At 43.8% G+C, this 20284-nt stretch overlaps 1 protein-coding gene across 2 annotated transcripts in view; it reads right to left on the bottom strand.

Moving 5' to 3' along the window:
* PUDP (pseudouridine 5'-phosphatase) overlaps positions 1-20284 on the bottom strand; it is a 1007933-nt gene that overhangs the window by 703540 nt on the left and 284109 nt on the right. For both annotated transcript variants that reach the window (XM_069203146.1, XM_069203147.1), the window contains exon 2: positions 8506-8724. In XM_069203146.1, coding sequence (XP_069059247.1) covers positions 8506-8724 — 219 coding nt within the window. The remainder of the gene's footprint in view (positions 1-8505; positions 8725-20284) is intronic.

Genomic DNA, 20284 nt, shown 5'->3' with positions numbered 1-20284 from the left:
TGTGAAAGGTCATTTGGTATTTTCCAATGCTCTGTTTTGCTATGGTGAATACATATTTGGAACCACACAGTTCAATGGTAAATGTGTGAGCGCAGAATATTTTCTCAAAGTGGGGACATCTCATTTCAAATTTTCATTTTAATAAATCATGTGAAGGGTGTCCTAGTTCTATCTGAATTTATATATACTGTACAAAGTGCTGTTCTGATACTAGATGTGTGGCTGTAATTCAGGGATATATGAAATATGCAAGTCTAGAGGTAATTGAATTACATACTAGCTGGTGCTCTAAGATGTGTGCCAAACAATTTCTTATTGCTTTACACTTGACAAATTCCTTTTTTGGATCCCATTTTGTCAATATCCTAAAGGCGTTCTACAGCAACCCACAAAGGGATTTGATGAATTGCTATGTTACAGCATGTTCAAAATGAGTTGCTGGAAATTCGGTTGATACATCTTAACATTTCTAATTGGATCATTACAACTTTTTTGGAATTAATCAAAGAAGCCTATTGGTTTTAGCTAAATGACAAATTCTTACATGAAGCACTTATTTTAAAACAGTGTAGGCTAGGCCACCTCCTCTGGCAACACATGTTTGCAAAACTCTTTCAATTTATCAGGGGGCCTCAGCACACATTTTTCACACCTGGTGCATTTGGTCATCACCATGCTTTATCACTGGCCTGGGAAAATACGTCCTGCAACTCGAAGCATGTCTCACTTATCAGTGACAAGAATTTGAACCAGCAAGCCTTGATAGAAAGGAATAGTTCCGAAAGATCTCTACGAAACACTTATGGGCTGCCACCACTAAATTCTCTGTATTAACTTGTGGTTGATGTTATGACCAGATTGTAACACCATAAATATTTAGAATAATAAAACAACAACAATTTGACAGATTGGATTATGAGACAACCTTTATTATTAATGTGTTGCTTTAATGAGAATTTGCATTGATATTATACTCGGCATTTGATTCCTGATGTTTTAGTATGCTGCTAATGACCTGCTCTCCACTGATCAAAAAACACTACACAGGGGTGTGGCCTGGAGGTCTCCAAGATGGCTACTCACTAACCAGGCTCCTGAGAGCTAAGATCATAAACCCTGTGATCAGTCCATACATCTGATCACATCCAGGGCAGTGTGCCGCCCCCACCCCTGAGGACTAGGGGCACCTGGCGAGCCGGAGGAGGGTCACAGTGAGAGAAAGGAGATCTCCTTGGGGCAATACCAGAGGACAGGAGAGACCCGCAGCCATGCTGCAGTTGGCCAGTCTGCCGGATAGAGGGTGGAATGTCTGGAGGACCTCAGAGCTTGACCGTGGCTGATTTGATGGCCGGGGGCAGCGATAGGGAGCTGGGATGCCGCTTGGGCAGAAGACCAAAGCGTTCGGGATGGTGAGAGCGGGATGGGCCGTGACCAGTGCGAAGCGTGCACAGAGGTAGCGGTCGGGCGGCATGCCTGGGCATCCTGAGAGCTACCCTGGAGGAAGGAGCGGCTGCTGGGGCCCAGCCCAGGGCATTGGGTGAGCCGTTTGTGAGCTGGGGGAGGCGCTGCAGTGACAGACTGGTGCTGCCCCTTCCTCCTCCATCCTTAGCAGAGGCTCCAGAGAAACCCTGGCAGGAGGCGGAGCGTTTCGAGGCCTAGAGTGACTGGTCGGGTCGGCCTCGGAAACGTGAACCACCAGGGCCAAAGACAGATAACAAAAAGAGTTGGTTGGATCGTGGCCAGCAGAATGTGAGCATTGCAGTGGTTGGGCAGCCTGCCTGTGTGTGGTACCAGGGTGCGAAAGATTCAGGCCCGAAGTGGAGTGGGCGACCCGGCTACACGAGTGACACTGGAGGATAGTGCGGTGCTGGGGTCCAGGTGAGGGCATGCAGTAGAACACGGGGGCGGAGGGGTCATGGAGTGGTTTCCTGGGCCCACCTCCCCTCCCCCAGATATCAGTTGTGCTCCAGAGCCGTGTCGTTGTTGCCCTGGCGAGCTGGGTGCACGTGGTCGTGCTCCCGGGGGGCCCTGAGTGGTGTCAGTGGCATGTGGAGGAGCTGCTGGAGCGGGCCACATCACATGATTTATCGGTACCTGGGAGATTGCAGAAGGACCGCTGGGCCATAGCAAATGCGTCTGGTTGTTTCCTGGGGGAGTCCAGGGCCTGAGACGAGCGGCGCGACCATTCAAGGTTCCCGGGTCAGTGGAAAAGAAACCAAAGGGAACTGGCCTGATACAATTGAACAAGATGGATAAGTATGCCACGCTCAAACAGTCCACATCAGAGCCCTCGCTGGGAGCCATCGTGGTGGCGATCCAATATCTGAAAACGTCCTGGGAGCCCAAACTAGATGTGGTAACCGTAGACGTCACCCTGTTGTGGGCCAATCTTTAGAAGATGTCAGACAAAGTCTTGCCTCCAGAAACGCATATCAACTTATTACAGTCTACCTCCAAAAAGCTGGAGGAACAGGTCCAAAGCCTCATTCGCCAGCAGGAGCTAATGGCCGCTCGACTTGAGGAGCAGGAGGGGTGGGCAAGAAGGAACAATTTCTGGGTGGTTAGAGTCTCGGAAGGAGCAGAGGGGCCAAGTGTAGACCTTTTTCTGGAGGACTTGATAGCAACACCCTCTGCCTCAAATGGTTGTCAAAGTTCTTCTCGATAGATCGGGTGCACAGGGTGCCTGAGCTGCTACTGAGGCTCAGGGCCCCTCTGAGAACACTTATTGCGAGGGTGTTTTACTACTGCGATCGGGAAAACATCCTACAAGCTGCCCGCTTACGTGGGGACATAGTTTATGAAAATGCAACAATCAGCTTTTTCTCTGATTTTACGCTCCAGGTGCAGCGGAAACAGCACAGCTTCAATGAAGTCAAGAAGATGCTGCGCACTAAGGACATTAAGCTTTTCCCGGCCCAGCTACGTGTGATATCGGAAGGAAAATCCTGGCTCTTCAACACACGGGTGGAGGCCTGGTAGTGTGCGGGGTGTTGGCATACCCCTAGGAAACGACCTTCAAGGGACCCGAAGAAGAGTCGCACTGATGGGACTCTGGTGCACAGACCAGAGGAATAGCGGCCAGAGGTAGCAACAACCCTAACTGAGACAGTGAAATGACTAAAGACGCTCAACTGAGTAGGGGTCAGAGAGAGGGACTCGAGACATGGGCGAGAACATGTGGAGGTGCTGAGTACTAGGAGTTAGGAGTTACCGCCTCCGACCGTTCAGCAGGAGTGGGCAATTGTGGGCAGAAGGGGATGCTTTCTTTGTTTTGATGAGCAGCAGAGGAGAAAACGTTTTGGATGAATAGGGGGTGAGGAAAGGGAGGTCCAAACTGGATATGAAACAAGTTGTATTTGTATTGGGGATTTATGTACCGTGGAAAAAAAGTCAACTTGTCTGGCGGCGCCAGCGAACCTCACAACTAGGTTAATGGTTCACTGGGGGCGACAGGCACTCTGCAAGTTGGGGGTGTGTGTTATCTCATGCCTACTGAGTAGGGCAGCAGGGGGGGAGTTGGGACAAATTGATTGTTTGAAGTTGTTCAAATGTTATTCAATGTTTTAAAATGTCAAAGCTCAGAGTATATATGCCCTAATGGTAAAGGGGACATTGGAGTCAGATGGGGTCGGGAATCAAGTGGTGGCCTAGGCTTGTGGCCAGCGCACATGCGAGTGATTACAGTGATAGTAGGTCAAGACATTGCTCTGAGGTGAAGATCATGATGTGATAGCAGTAATAGTATGCCAGGACATTGCTCCGAGGTGAAGATCATGACGTGGAATGTTAATGGCCAGGACAAGATCAAACCCACCATAGTCCTTCAGTACAGCCGTAGTCACTCCCGGACTTTGTCCTATTGCAGGAAAACAATTTAAAGGGTAATAAGTAAAGGGCACTAGATCGAATGGGCTATTACCTCACAGTGCACTTCGGCTACACCACCAGCTCCAGGGGGGTGGGAATTTTGGTCACGGCAGCAGTTCCCTACATGCCAGTTACGACATGGACAGACCCCCTCAGAATGTATGTGGCACAGCCGGGAACTCTTATTGGTCGGACAATCAGTGTTTGCTCCATTTATGTGCCCTCAAGACTCCACGCAGATACCTTTCATGGGCTCTCTGAGTTTTTGCTTGTGCTTCCTGTGGGCACATTCGTAGTGGGGGGAGATATGAATGATGTAATGGACCCTGAGAAAGACAGGCTTTCTGGGAATTAGGGGGGGGGGGCGATAGGGGACCCACTCCAAAGGTTTGTAGAAGCAATGGGTTTAAAAGACTTGTGGCTTGAGCATCACCCTTTGGACACATATTAGACCTATTTTTCACACGCACATTATAGTTACTCCCACCACGAGGAATATCGGATCATTCCCCAGCGGTGGTCTCACTTGTGGGACCGAGGGGGGGGGGGGGGGGCAGTCACTGCTGGACAAAATAGATCCCTAATATTTCAAAGATAGGTCTTTCCAAGACAAGTTGAGGGAACAAATGATCCTATATTTCTGAGAGAATGAGGGAACGTCACTTCACACTGCACATTGTGGCGGTAGGGTGTAGCCATGCACAGGCTCTGATTGGGGGCTTAAAAAAGGAATGCATTAATAAATGTGTGGCGCTAGAAGCCGAAATTGTCACACTAGATGCTGAGGTACTAGGGGGGCGTCCGAGCCCAGGACAAGGCCATGGGCTCCAGTTGAGACATCATGAACTTCAAGACCTGGCTGAAAATGAAGGCAGGGCAGGTGCACTGGCGACTCAGCACCAGCTCTAGAAGAAGTAGGAGACAACGCAAATAAACTTACAGATTGGCTGGAAAGAAGGGACAGGGGGAGAAATTGGGTTGTGATGATACGAGACACACAAAACAAGACACATACCACCGGGAAGACATAGCAGACACATTCGCCACCTACTATGAGCAGCTTTACAAGTCCCCATTAACTCACACAGAGGAGGAATGTATCGATCTTCGAAAGACATTTCAGCCGAGGTTGTCTCCTGGGAATGGCCACAATTGTAGTAATACCCAAAAAGGGTAGGAACCCTGATGACTGTGGTTTGTATCTGCCGATTTCCCTCTTAAATGTGGAGGCCAAGATGTTGGCGAAGGTGTTGCCGACTATGCTAAAAAAGGTGATCACAACCCTGATGTATCCAGATCAGTCTGGCTTCATGCCACACAGAAGTATGAGGCTCAATCTGAGACGGCTGTACAGCGTCATAAATATGACAGACACACCAGGCCATGAGGACGCAGTTCTGATGTCCCTGGATGTACATATGGCATTTGACAACATTGAGTGGGCTTACCTATTTGCAGCTCTCACACGACTGGGGGTCGGACCCGCTTTTCGTGCATGGGTTAAGCTTTTATATCAGGCTCCGAAGGAGAGGGTACGGGTAAACAGAGTAACATTCCAATAATTTGCTTGCAAAGGGGAACGAGACAGTGCTGCCCCCTTTCCCCGATGCTCTTTGCCTTGGCACTGGAGCCACTAGCGGCCTGAATAAATCAGAACTCTCTGGTGACAGGAATTACATGAGGGGGGATGTGAGGAGCGTATCTCTCTGTAAGCAGATGACATCATACTGTATGCCATCAAACAGCGAAGCACGGTGGATAGGTTTAACCTACATCTTCCAAATATTTGGGCCTTATTCGGGGTACGAAATCAACTGGGATACGTCACTAGCTTTCCCGCTGGCGGGGAAAGCCCCCGTGCTCCGCATATGTTGCAAGGCACCGGTGATGGGTGAAGGATTCAAATACCTGGGCACGCACATCACACACTTGTTTGACACATTTATGAAGCAGAACTTGAGTCATTCATTGGAGCGGCTGCGTAGAGATGTGGCGCATTGGAAGGGTTTGCCAGTATTCTTAATGGGGAAGGAAATGTTATTTAAGATGATATCCCTCCCTATCTAGTGTATGTACAACAGAATATGCCATTTGGGTACCACCTGAAACGTTCAGTGAAATTAATTGCAAACTACGCCGGCTTCCGTGGGATGGGGGTACATCCAGAATATCTCTGTCCAAACTTCAGCGCAGAGTGCTAGATAGCGGGCTGGCGGTGCCTGATATCCACCTTTACTACTGGGCAGCGCAACTATGCACTATAAACTACTGGATTTTTGCTGCAAGGGAGGACCTGACATTTCAAGTAGACAGAGAGATAATGGGAGATCACTGCTTTCAGGCACTTCTCTACAGTGATGGGCGCAAGAGGTGGCTACCAATACACACACAAACAGCTGTCCAAGCGTGGAGGGAGGCAAGCGCATTTCTTGGCTGGGGGGACAGGCTTACAAGCCGCACGCCTATCTGGTGCAGCAGTCTTTCGTGCGAGGTAGGGAAACTGAAAGGCTCTAGGCAATGGGGGCTGATTGGCATAGACTATTTGGGGGACATCGGAAGAGGGGGATCGCTCCAGCCTTTTGTAGATCTAAAGAAAAGAGTATGGCATAAGCGATTCCGAAAGTTTACGATATTTGCAACTGAAACACGCATTGCGAGGTCATATCCCAGAGGGGGAGCAACTTCCGGAGTCTGCGTCATTGGAGCACGTGCTCCTCTCTGAACCCATGGTGACTGGGGCCATCTCCATAATCTATAAGAAGTTACTCAACAATTCTCCTGACCGCATGCAGAACCTCAGGACAGACTGGGAAGGTAATATTGGGTTTATCGAGGATGATGATTGGACAGAGGCGATACAGAGCCCTCAGGAAATCGCCCGTTTTAGGTTAGTACAACTGAGAATACTACACAGGGCATATTACTCCAAGACATTGCTGCACCGCCTGGGGAGATGCACTTCGGACCGCTATGCTAGGGGGGTGTGACATGGTGGGGTCCTTTTTCCATATAGTATGGGAATGTCCCATGACACAAAAATTCTGAAGGGATATAGCACAAATTATGTAACGGGCCTGCAGATACCACTGGAGCCCATGTGGCTGCTACTACACATTACTGGGGAGGAAGTATGGCCCAAACATCAGAGAATCTGGATGTGCAGTGGCAGGGTGGCCAAGTCAAATATTGCAAAGTTGTAGGGGGCGAATAGATCTCCTGAGACCCTTGACTGGCAGAGAGATACGGATTGGTGCCAGCTGGCAGAACATGTCGTTTACCAGAGCCGTGGTTGCCCAAAGAAGCATGAGAAAGTATGGTTGCGATGGTCGTCATACAGAAATACAGAATGCGGGAGGGAGACCCCGGGGAGGGATCTCGGGAAAGGGGATGTTGACCGCCTACAAATATTGAGCCACATTGTGGGAAGTTCTAGGTGCCCAGGTCATCTTACGTTGTTGTACCTGTTAGGGTCACTAGGTTACTTGATTGCAATGAGCATATCCTGTATGTTCCAAAACATGCATTGTATACTGTGCGTCGTTTTTAAAAAAACACACTATACATGTTTTGTATTTTTCTGGTTCAACGACTCTCATGCTCACATAAACAATGAAGACTTGACCCTTGCTCCAAACTATATTACACACAACTTTACATTGACAAAAATAGAGAAGTGATTGGCACTTTTTTGCTTTTCACTTGGAACAGGACAAACGGTTTGCTGGACTTTTCAAATGTAAATAAATTTGATATAAGCTGAGGGCAGAATCATTTTTGTCTAAAAAGACATACAACTAGTATAACGTTGTAAAAGGGATTTTTGTGAGGTGTACATACAATTTGGAACATCGTACCGCCGTAGCCATGGACCACCTCATCTTACAGTATTTAGAGCTGAAAATTATCCTGAAGCGACGCAATCTTCAGACCCGATAACATACAGTTACTTCCTATCCTTCCTTGGCTGTGTTTTTATGCAGTAACTAACTACTGGTCCAATACTATTACTAGAACTGCATTTTGCACAGAGTAGATGTATCTGCGTTTATGTTACTTAATAACTAATATTACAGTTACGCTCATGTCTTCTGTGGTGTTTGCCCTTGTCTGGCTTCAATGTAAAAATGACCCCTTTACTATGTCGACCTTTATTTTCTCCTAATTTGTTCCTGTAACACATCTCTGGTACTACCTGTTTTTTTTGTTTGTTTCTGTACTTCAGGCACAACTGTCTTCTATTTTAGGCGCCTTGGCACATGGCTAGTGCAATCTAAACCTTTAAAAACAAATAAACTAAAAACAATTAATAGTGAACAATACATTTGAAATAGGGAGCAGTAGGACTAAAGATCTGTCTCTTGCCTCCATGCTCAAGCAGCTACATAGCATACAGTGAATCTGCTCATTTTTTCACTAATTCGTATTCAGCAGGAACAACCTAACTTCTTTCAGTACAGTATTTTAGTTGGGAGCCAAAGAACATGGGTGACAGGTTGCAACACATGATACGATGTTTCAAATTAATTAAGAAGATTGCTTTAAGAGCCTATGCATTTTCGAAACATAAAGATTATCTGGGTGGGAAGTGCAAGGAAACACATTTACAGAAAATAATGAGCGTTTGAAATTGTGGAATACCTGGCATTAAAGAGGCGGTTGGAAATACTTTCTCTTGTTTAATCCGGCTTTCCGTTAACAGTTCTTCTGCAGTTATAGGAAGATCCAGTAGGTCACGAATAACCTGAGCAGCTGGCAACGACTGTTTGCCCATAACTAAGGATTTTACTTCCCAGGTGTATTTTTTTCCATATCGAGCACATATTTCTTCGAACACGTCTGTGTACAGCTGTTCAGTATCTGGAAAGGTAACATTTCAAAACATGAGTACTAATCAAATTTTATGTGGTTGAAAGAGGCTGGATTACATCAAAGTCACACATGCTAGACTTCAACTATAGTTTAAGACAGAAAAAAATATACCTCAAGTATACAAGAGATATTAAGAAGAATTCGGATCCTAAAAATGCATAAGTAAAGTGTATTTCCTAAGAGGTCGAAGAGGAGACCTTGAGGCACAGTACGTTAAAGAGTACTCCTGTGCTACTCCTTTACATACTCTTGAATGCTTTTGTGAATCGTGCCCCAAAACGTCCAAAATGGGGGGAAAACTGTGAACATTCGGTCATATACATACACAACTAGTACAAACAGAAAACCAGTGTTCTATTTTCACTTTCACTAACAAGGTGATAGACGTTTTGAGGCTGATTTATAATGGCATACATGAGTATGTAAAATAAGTACTACCGCAGTGCTACTTCTCAGTCATAATGTTTGTGAGTCGGGCCCATCATATTTTAGATGATGTATAGAATACTGCAACTGCAATCTGGAAGAACTGTTTTACTTCATTCCATCTTTCATCCCCAGGCAAATATTCAGAGGACAAAGTAGACACAAGCCTCTGGTATTTACATGCTAATTCTAAATCCCTGGCTTTAAACGCTGGCATCCCTTTTGCTCAAAAGATGATCGTGAAGCGGCAGAAAGGAGCTAATCGAAAAAGTCTATCAACCAACGTGTTGTGCTCAAAGATTTACTCTAAGGTGTAATGGATGAAATACCTTTACCTCCGAATGGATGAAATACCTTTACCTCTGAAAGCATGAAATACCTTTACCTCTCTGCAATAATAACCAATAGTTGAATCACTGAACGTTTCGAAATTCAGAACAAAAGTGATCACATTCACACGGTGTTCCTATTCATAAAAATCCTTGTTGATATTTGCATACAAACCGCCCCATTGGTCACGCTTCACTGCTTCACTATAGGGAAATCCATCTCCACCCAGTTGTGAGTTTTGCTACACATTTTCCTGCTGTTGGAGGTAGAAGGAAAAAGTGCATAGAAAGGGCCTGAAAATGGGTAAAAAACATGCTTAGTGGAACTAGTAAATCCAGGTCCTAGGAATTTTCACTGATTCCGGGTGAGGAGACTCACAATAGCCTCAATTAGTATCTCTGACCCTGGTGTCGCCAACTCCAATTTCAGGTCGACATAAATGTGTCCAAAAGTTATTAAAAATCTTCTGCAGATGTTCCATATAAAAAATGATTCTAATATTTAATTGTTAAAATACTGACCATAAATAAATATCTAGATACAAAAAAATATATTTTTTTAAATCAATCCAAAGTAGCCAAATTAACATTCAACCTATTGGAAGAAAAAGTTAATTTCCTATTCAAACTTCAGTCCTACTATAAAGGTTGGCAAGTATCTGATACTACTAGAGTATTGTTTATGATTGGTACACGTTTCATTATCAATCATTTGATTTTACCAAAATATTTCTAATTCCAATTATCAGGGAGCAGGGAATCAACAACCTTGGTTTAGCCCTGGTTTATTTGCAGCGATTTGATTCCCCATCTAACTGAATAAACATATGCTTCCTTCTAAAATGCAATATCAACACAGGAAATCACGGAAATTTTAAAGGGATGGTACCGTTTGGTTGGGTCGCAGTACCCAATTCTTCTAGGGATCTGCTGTGATAGTTTCTCGTTTATGAAAAGATGCTGGGTCGACTATAGGGATTTTATTTCTCATTTTAATTTTTATAATTATTGGCAATGTGTTTTGGACCTTGTGAGAGTCTATGTTATTCAAAACTTGCACCTGCTACCTCGTATGGAAGAAGGAAATACCCATTAAGGAGTGAATCTACATTGTTAGATTATGGCACTGTTTGCTGTTTGTTTTTAATTGTGATGTGTATTTGATGATATTTTCATTTTAGTGTAATGGTCTATTGTGTATATATCTTGGATGTGTTTTTTTTAATGTGCTTTTATGGCGACTTTTGTAACAGAAATACAGTGATCTTTTTCATCAGTCAACGTTTTTTAATTATATTGTTGTTGTCCACTTTTTTCAGTCTGTGTTTTCACATGCTGGCAGCAAATGCCTTTACAATACAATATCTTTACAATGGTCATCTTTGTCAACATTTAAGAAAATGTTACTGCTTAGCAGGAAATCAAAGCATATGAAACAGTATTTTTAAGTAAGTAACAATAAAAGTTATTTTAAGAGTATTTTTTTTTTTCAAAAAGTGCAAAAGAAAAAGAAGTGATCAAGCAGGAATAGTATTTTTCCAAAAACATTTTATTAAGATTTAAGAGACAAATCATGAGGACAACAGCAATATTAAATTAAACCTTTGATATTGAATGAGTCACAGGTTTGAGGTAATTAGTTGCACCTTCACCTCTCCCTAATTAAGGACCGACTTAAGAATTATTTCCATCTTCTCGCCCAAGAGTACAGTATATTCGGAACTGTCAACAAGTGCACATTTCCCCCACTTTCAGTAAAGACAAACATCCACATCCATCTGGTGCACGAGTCGCAGTGCAATCTAAGAACCCACAATGTTCTGTGGCAAAAGAGTTCCTGTCAGTTGCCCTTTCAATGGCCAAGAAGCGGTTTGCATATCACACTAACTGTACTACAGTAATCCCTCACATAATATGAATGTTATTCAGGGCCAGTATTCACCATAATCTCCTCAATGAATCTAGAGTCCCCAGAGGGACCTTGTTTTTTTAGTTGCCTGCTACCTACAATTTCACTGAGATAAACATATGTGTGAAGAGGAGTCTAACATGTTTAGTCATGCCTTCCCTAGTCCGTTCTCTTAAGCCGATATTTATCTCAGGCAAAGAAAGAACCTGGGTATCTCAGCACCTTTTTGATATATCCTATGATACTCATAAAAAAATAACTCAAAATGTGTGGCAGTGTCAAGATGGCATCGAAAACCATCATACCATTGTCAAAAATGGAAATACAAACCTGACTCTCCCAATTTAAGAAAGACTTGAACAAAGCACTCTGAGGGTCTGGGCAAACTAAGAGCAGATACAGGGGCAGATATGCTTAAGATAAAAAGTGATATGCAAAGTCTCCCAGTGGGGATGGAAGCGCCAAAAGAGGCTTTACAAACATTCTCTAATACTAACCAAATAGCCACGACCATTCATAGTATCTTTGGAAATGCAAGCCAGCATGTGTCTGATAAATGCACAGATTTGGAAAACAGATATAGGAAATACAACTTACGATAGAGAAATCTCAAGGCAGATGAAGAGGAAGAATTACTGGTGTTCTACATCTGAGACTTCTTTAGTAAAGTCCTGCAGGCAGACAACAGCCTCCAAGACTCAAATGAGCGCACAGGGGTTGTCTGGGGGAAGCAAATGATGTGAAAACTGAACTAAAAGACAATATCAAAAACATGTCATCTTACTCCTTGGAGCAAATGCTGAAAATCCTGAAAATTTCACAATCTCGCAAGGATACCTCTGATGGAAATAGTAATAATGATGGTCCAGAATTTTGCAGTGAGCACTCTGGCTAAACGCTTACAGTGCTGACAGGTGGTGGCTTTCCAACATAGCAAACAACTGTGCTATGAATAGAAATTTCCTGAGGGTATGGTATTTAGATAGAAAGTTATAGAAGTGTAAACAATAACTGTCTCATAAGCCAAGGAGATTCTGGACAGTCCAGAAAACAACAAAAACACTCCAGAACCTGTCTCGTAGAGCCTTTAAGAAGCAACAGATGAGGAGTAGCCCCTCATGTCAAGTTAAAGAGATCATGACTCTATGGAGACTGAGGGATGCAGTAGTATAGTAGGAATTCTGACCTGAGGACTTTCAGTCCGATCTGGAAACGATCAATTGGGTTAAATCAAACAGTCACACTCTTCTTTTTCTTTTGAGGCTTTAACAATATTTAACAAGGGGTGGGCAGGAAAGTAGGCCTCACAATTTCCCATAAAGTATGAAATTGGCAAATCAGTAAGAAGTAGGTTTTATTATATTAGCATCCATCCTCAGTAGACCGTAAGGGTACAAATCTAAACAGTAAAAACGAATCTCTCCATACTATAGGACATACTTAGTTGATTTAGAGTACCACAGACCGATTTATGGGCATGAGCTGAGGCCCCTGCTGTGTTATGTATTGTTGTTTTCTAGTTTGCCTGTTTACCTTATGTTAAAGGAATAGGGGAAGGGGAAGTGAGGCAAAACTGAATGCCTAATCACTCATGGTAGACACCACAATGCAAATAATATAGTTACCAGTTACAGAAACAGTCTAGGACCAATGGCTAAAATTCTATTAATGAATGTGAGACCTAAACTCACCCAATAAATGACAGAGTGATGTGTCATTGGAGCTTGCAACAAGCAGATGCTGTCCTCGTACTGGATATATATCTCATCACAAAAGACTAGCACACCGACTTAGTTAAAAAAAAAAACCAACTCAAGTCCACTCATCTGCACACAGTAAGACAGCACGCATGGTTATCTTAATCAGACGTAATTTCCAGACACAGGTTACGCTTACAAAGAAACACAACACTGGAAGGTGTATACTTGCCCAACCTGAATACCAGATTGAGGCTATGACAGTACTGAATGCAGCCCTCAGGGACAATTAGCAGCCGCATTACTACCCACACTTTCTTTTTATAAAACAATATCGAACACCAGCTTTTCTTTTTTAGGTCGAGCGTAAGAGTACGGCCTCTTGTATACTTTTAGTATACGTACTTCCTTGGGATTAAAGCCATTTCATTTGTTTGTTACAGTGTCATTTAAAAATCCTTGCTTGCTACTGGTCTGTCATGCCTCTTTGTCCCTCCTTTTTCTCTTTGGGAGTAGGGACTAACTACTGTATAATTATGCGTTGTCGTATTTATGTTCTTTGGGGGAGTTTTATTTCCTTTGTTTCTGGCTCCTGCAAGTCAATGCGCTTCCAATTCTGAGCTTGGGACACTATACATGCACCCTACTGCTTTGCCCATAGCACTTAAATTGCACTCCCCACACCATATTCTTGCTTGTCCCGCCATCCAATCACCCTCCTCCTGCTATTGCTTGTTAACACCAGTGCCACTGAGGCCGCTTACCCTGTACCCCCTTGTTTTCTTTTGCCTCGTTGCTTCCAACCCACAGCAGTATGTTGTCTCTTTGTCTTCCTTCATTTCGAGCATCTTGCTGCTTCTTTGCAATGTTTGCAGGGTCTTTTTTTTTTTTGCAGTTTGATGTAGCTCGAACTCGACACAAAGGTATTGGCTTTATTAATTACGTTTTTTTGCAGTTTTATATAGTGCAAACTTGATACAAGGATATTACAGCGGTTTACGTGAGCACCGCTTACATTACACAAGAACACATTCATTTTTGGCAGCAAGGGAAGATTAAGTGATTTGCCTAGAATCAGGGGTCTTGAGTTGATGCAGAGACTCGAACCGGGTACCCCAGCTCCAAAGTCGGCAGCTAGCCCTTATGTCACATCTTCTCCCCTAGGTTTATTTGTCTGGTGCCTGTTGATGCAGTCTGTGAATAACTTGTTTTTTTTATACAGCACTTGGTAATGCAGGTTCTGCCATTTGATAGAGCTGCAAAGTAGGTGCTATTCTTAACAAAATCACTTTACTTCATTTGCATCAACCTTGAGCTGAAGAGGTGAAAAAGCTATGTCAGGATTGTAATCTGTGACATTGTCGTTCTGTCAAGACCTCTGTAGTGGGTGCATTAACCAACTGACTTGAGTAGAGCTTAACACTAGGCAATAGCACGAGCACTTGAAAACTTCCAGAGGGTCGCCAACCAAGCTCACAGACTAGTCCTAGGCAGGAAGATGGAGAAAGGTATTGCCTCCAAAATGGTGGAAAATGAGTTGTGACTGCAGACCCAAGCACTTCACAGCCTCAAGCTTGATATAAAAAAAACTCTCAGCCTTTGGATGTATATTGGGCCTCTTCAAAGAGAATTCAGTTAGCAGAAGCAGCCATTTTCCTAACCCTGTGGCGCAAAGAAGTTAACACAAGGGTGCCATAGTGAGAGGAGCAGGGCACAAAAGTGGAGCAAACTCCATCACTTCCTCCTCTCAGAATTTACTGGTGTTATGGCTTTAACGACAGTCTACTCACAGCTACTGCGACCTTGCAGATGCCACTTCCATAAGCGCTGTCCTAAATAGCATTGGATTATAACTGCTTCCAGTTTGAAGAGGCACCACCTCAAATAGCCCCCACTGTCACAGGTGTAGAGCTCTTCCCCATCACCTTCTGGACTCCTGTGTATAGTGATTAACTCATCGCATGTCAGAGTTCAGTAATGTTCTTCTCTCTTCCAACTTCAGACTACATGTAACCACTCCACTAAGTTACCATGCATCATTTGATGTAAACTCTATGCATTATTTCTGATTGCCGTGGTTACCAGGTACATGGAAAATCAATATCAGAATATATCTTTCCTACCCTATCAAGTGGCCCTTTTCTTACTCCTACTTCTACTGGTGTTCCTCTCAGTGCTTCACCACACTTCTCTGTGTCTATAGGAGAATACGTGTGTTTGTTTATATGGGTACACACCCCATGGACTACATCTCAAAGTCAATCCTGGACAGTAACAGTGAAGACTCCATGGGTAGGTGATGTTTTAAACAGGACAATTATTGTTTGCCTAACTGTGGCAAACCAGGATCAGCCACTGCTTTACTACTGTAACACAAATGTGTTGTTGTGACTGAAGTCTTTTTTTGAATAAGACAACCAACAGACAGGATCCATTCCAGACTTGCAGGGTAACCGCTGTGTAAATAAGTTCCATAAAAAATATTTTTACGTAATTTATCTTATGGGGGTATCAAGACACTCTGACAGGTTCTGGACCATTTGTGGATTTCCCAAAAAAACATACATTTGAATCCTTTTCATAGCCCGAAAAAATGCCAATGAACCAGCCCTGTAGGAGCCTCACTGGGCACCACTGGTCTAGGCTAAAAAACACTTTCCAAACCCAGGCTTTCCATTGTACTCTGACTGGTCCCAGTGGTGTCAGGAATCCCCAAGGTGCAGCCTGCATTATCTGTCAGCATCCCAGGGATTAGGGTTAAATCATTTATCTGTTCTTGGTTAACCCTTCATGTTTCTAAGTAAACATAATGTGCTGTGTTACACAATTGGTTTTATCAAAGCTTGTTTTACCAATGCTTGTTTGCTAATGAGCAGCGTTTCAATTTTTCATCAATGAAATGCTGCAGGAGTTTCTGGATATCTGTGTAGTGGTATACATAGACGACATTTTGATCTATTCGTCTTCCACTGAGGAATATATAGGGCATATAAGAGCAGTTTTACAACGGCTTTGTGGCATCATCTCTTCGCCAAGCTGGAAAAATGTGTTTTTCACGTTACAACTGTAGAACTCCTGGGATATGTGATCACTCCCGATGGAATTTCCATGGATAGGTCCAAGGTACAGGCCATCCTGGACTGGGTAGCCCCAAGATCCATCAAGGAAGTGCAACAGTTTTTAGGCTTCGCAAATTTTTAGCGGAGATTTATACCCCACTTTTCTACTGTGGTATCTCCCATAACTCGTCTCCTACGAAAGGGGGTTAAGTTCCTCTGGCATGCAGAAGCTGAGAAAGCCTTCCAACATCTTAAAAACACACTCACTGAAGCACCCATTCTCCATCATCCCGACCTGGCTCAGTCAGTTTTCGTGGAAGCAGAAGCTTCCCAAATGGCAGTGGGTGGTAACTTGTCCCAACGAGATCCTGAATCTGGTCATTTCCATCCAGTAGCTTACTTCTCAAAGAAATTGCTACCCGCAGAGCAAAATTACACAGTGGCAGAGCGGGGACTTCTGGCCATCAGGCTTGCCTTCCAGGAATGGCGTCACCACCTACTAGGAGCAAGACACACAGTAACTATTTACACAGATCACCATAATTTACAGTTTTTTCAAGAAACCAAGGCCCTGACACCTCGTCAATTATGCTGGCTTCTATTCTTTAACGAGTTTGACTTCATAATCACCTATAGGCCCGGTACTACACAACAAAAGACAGACACGTTGTCTAGGACGGGTTTCTCCTCTGATGTTGCGCTAGAACAGGTCAGAAGCATTATACCACAGAAAAAATCGTCGCTGTGTGCACTTCCCAAGAGTTCCTTGAGAAAATACGGGTAGCCCAACACAAGGTTCCCTGTTCAACTGACGTGTATGGAAAAGAGGGTTTACTATACTATGCTGATCAGTTGTACATCTCTACCAAAGAATTACAGGATACAGTGTTAGACTGGGGACCTAATTCTGTCCTCACAGGTCACCCAGGTGAGAAAAAGATGTTAGATCTCTGTCAAAGATGGTTTTGGTGGCCCACACTTGTGCAGGATGTCAGAAGCTACATCCAGAATTGTTCCACCTGTGTTCGGGTTAAAACCCCACATACTCCAGCCACAGGATTGTTACTTCCCATGCCAATTCCGGTGGCCCCATGACATACCATAAGTATGGATTTTATTTCTGATCTCCCAGCTTCCAATGGACACACTCTCATATGGATGGATGTAGATTACCCAACTAAAATGGCTCACTTTGTTCTATTAAAATGCCTCCCTACGGCTTCTAAGCTCTCTGATTTGTTTGTCCAACACATTATACGGCTTCATGGGTTGCCCACCACAATTGTTTCCGATCGTGGCCCCCAATTTATTTCACGGTTTTGGCCTAGCTTCTGTTTCTCTGTCGGTATGGACATCCGCTTGTCCTCTGCATATCATCCACAAACGGATGGGCAGACAGAAAGTGCCAACCAATCGCTGGACCAAATCTTGAGATGTTACAATGACACATGGTCTACTGAGTGGAATAAGGCTTTACCTCTTGTTGAATTTGTATATAACAACAGTGTCCACATGGCTACAGGAGTATCCCCATTTTACTGTTTTGTTTGGTCTGCACCCAAGAATGCTACCTATAACTGGGTCCCAAACATCCACAAGAGTCCCAACAGTACAGAAACACCATAAAGAGTTACAGGAGATTCAAAAACAAGTACAACACCATTTAAAACTCTACCAAGCTCAAGTAAAAAAACAAGCAGACAAAAGAAGGAGGCCTGCTCCCTCTTATCAGATAGGAGCTCAGGTGTGGCTCTCATAAAAAAATCTCCATCTTGCAGGATCCAGAAAATTAAACCCCCAATTTCTAGGCCCCTTTCCTATTGCCAAAATCATCAATCTTGTGGTAGTAGAACTGATATTGCCAGATCATTTCAAGGTACACCCCGTGTTTCATATGTCGTTACTCAGTCCCAATTCCCCTGATACCCACGATGCCCCACCACCTCCCCTGGTAAAAGTACAGGTAAAAGTACACGGGCAATGGGAATTTGAAGTGGCCAAAATTCTTGACTCTAGGCGCGTCCGTGGTGTTCTACACTATTTATTGGCTTGGAAAGGCTATGGGCCTGAGGACAATTCCTGGGAACCCGCGTCCACAGTTCATGCTCCACGTCTTACAAAAAAATTCTATCTCCTGCACCCTTCCAAGCCCCGCCCTTTGAGAGGGTCTTTGGTGGGGAGGACTGTCAGGAATCCCCAAGGTGCCTCCTGCGTTATCTGTCAGCATCCCCAGGGATTAGGATTAAATCATATCTCTGTTCTTGGTTAAACCTTCATGTTCCTAAGTAAACATAATGTGCTGTGTTACACAATTGGTTTTATCAATGCTTGTTTTACCAATGCTTGTTTGCTAATGTGAGCAGGTGTAGATATGTGCTTCTAATTGGATGTGGTGTAGACATGTGCTTCTAATTGGGTGTGGTGAATCATCCACATGTGGAAACTCAACTGCTTTCCTAATTGGCTATAACAAGCAGAGTGAAGAATGCCTCCCTGCTTGGCTTTGTTTTGCTTCCTGATCACAGCATCTGATTTGGCAGTCCAGCCCCTGCTGTCATCCTCGTATTCAGGAACTTTGAGGCAATTATTTTCATCGTTCCTGTACCAGCTGACAGCAGGCATTCCTCCAGCACTCCAGAAAAGACTGCAGCTAAGTGACTAGTATTCTCCAGGGAGTTTGTTCTTTGAGCACCGCGCTTTCCTAGAACAGCTGGTGTATTTAAGACCTTGCATTTTGGCAGAGGGCTTATCTTTAAGATACAAATGCATTTCTGAACATTCTACATTATTATTGTAGTTACTTGCCTAAATGTACTTCAGGAAATCTGCTTGAGCTCAAGTACAACAAAAAAAAGTGACAGTGCAATTTTAAAAGAGCATTTACGTGACTTTTCTTTCTCTAACAGCATAACTCTTGGATTTAAATTGTGTCATGTATGCCTGTGTTTCATGTTTGTATAATTTGCTTTTGAAGGGGTTTTCACACACACAGTGAAACCAAACCAAACTGTGCCACCCTAACTGTTTAAACCCAGGGTGGACATTTGTTGTTCTTGGATTGTTTTTGTTCCTTTTAGTTTAACCCTATGCATGCAGGAAAGTTATACTTGATATAATTAATGCCCTTGTTTGTCTTTCTTGTGCATGATAAGTGCAACCACAGTTTTAATTGTAGTGTGCAACAGTGAATCTCTGTGAAGCCAGCCCTAGTGTCACAGTACTTATTCTTATGGTACTCAGTTTGGGTTTTTGGTAATGCAGTGTCAGTAATTGTGGCAACAGTTATTATTATCCAAGAAAAGTGCTGGAGCATCCTGCGGTGTTCTTCTACCGCTCCCGTGCCCATATCAGAAAGAGAGATTCAGTTTCAAGGAAGTTGAGTGCACTAACTCTACTATCACTCTGTCAGCAACGACCTGCCCCCCCCCCGAAGATACAGGGTGCCTGGCTGGACTGGCAAGACGTGGCAGTGTTTTTTCTCTTTCTCTTCCACTCCCCCTTTACTTTTGGGACACCTGCCGGGGTTTCTGGTCCACCAGGAAGTGCCGAGAGGTGTTCCAGGAGGTCGGGGCATACCATCGCCCCTGCAGACATCCTGCTTTTCAGGTGAGTGGCCCCATCTCGACAGGTGGCAAGGCCAAGACTTCAAATTTTGAGTCGCCACCCCAACAGATACAATTCTTACTTCAAAACCATCAGCCAGTGCACAAATGTATGCACCGAAAAGATACCGGCAAGCCCAGGAGATTAAGGTACATGTATCTGTTCTACAGAGTCCAGTCCTGAGTCGAGGGCTGTCATAAGATTATTAACCCAAGGCGGTGCTTTAGATGACTACAGAGTACCATCCTTTTTGTATTTCCATTTAAAACACTTACCTAAGGTCACAGATGTTGTACCTCTGGAACCTATCCTGTTGGCCCATCTACCACTGAAACTCTATTTTACTAATATGCACACATTTGAAGCCTCCTGTTCAGTTAAGCTGCCTCTTCTGTTATTCCCTTTCCATACAGTCAATGTTTTTAAAAGTTAGGCCGGTATTGCCAATGTAGAGGAATAATTCCTTTAAAAGTTTAATGCACAGAAATATACGGCTGCCCTCTTCTCTTTGCTCCAAACTCTTTT

This window comes from Pleurodeles waltl, chromosome 8 (genome assembly GCF_031143425.1).
Source record: "Pleurodeles waltl isolate 20211129_DDA chromosome 8, aPleWal1.hap1.20221129, whole genome shotgun sequence".
Lineage (NCBI taxonomy): Eukaryota > Metazoa > Chordata > Amphibia > Caudata > Salamandridae > Pleurodeles > Pleurodeles waltl.
This window is presented reverse-complemented; position numbering and strand designations above follow the sequence as displayed.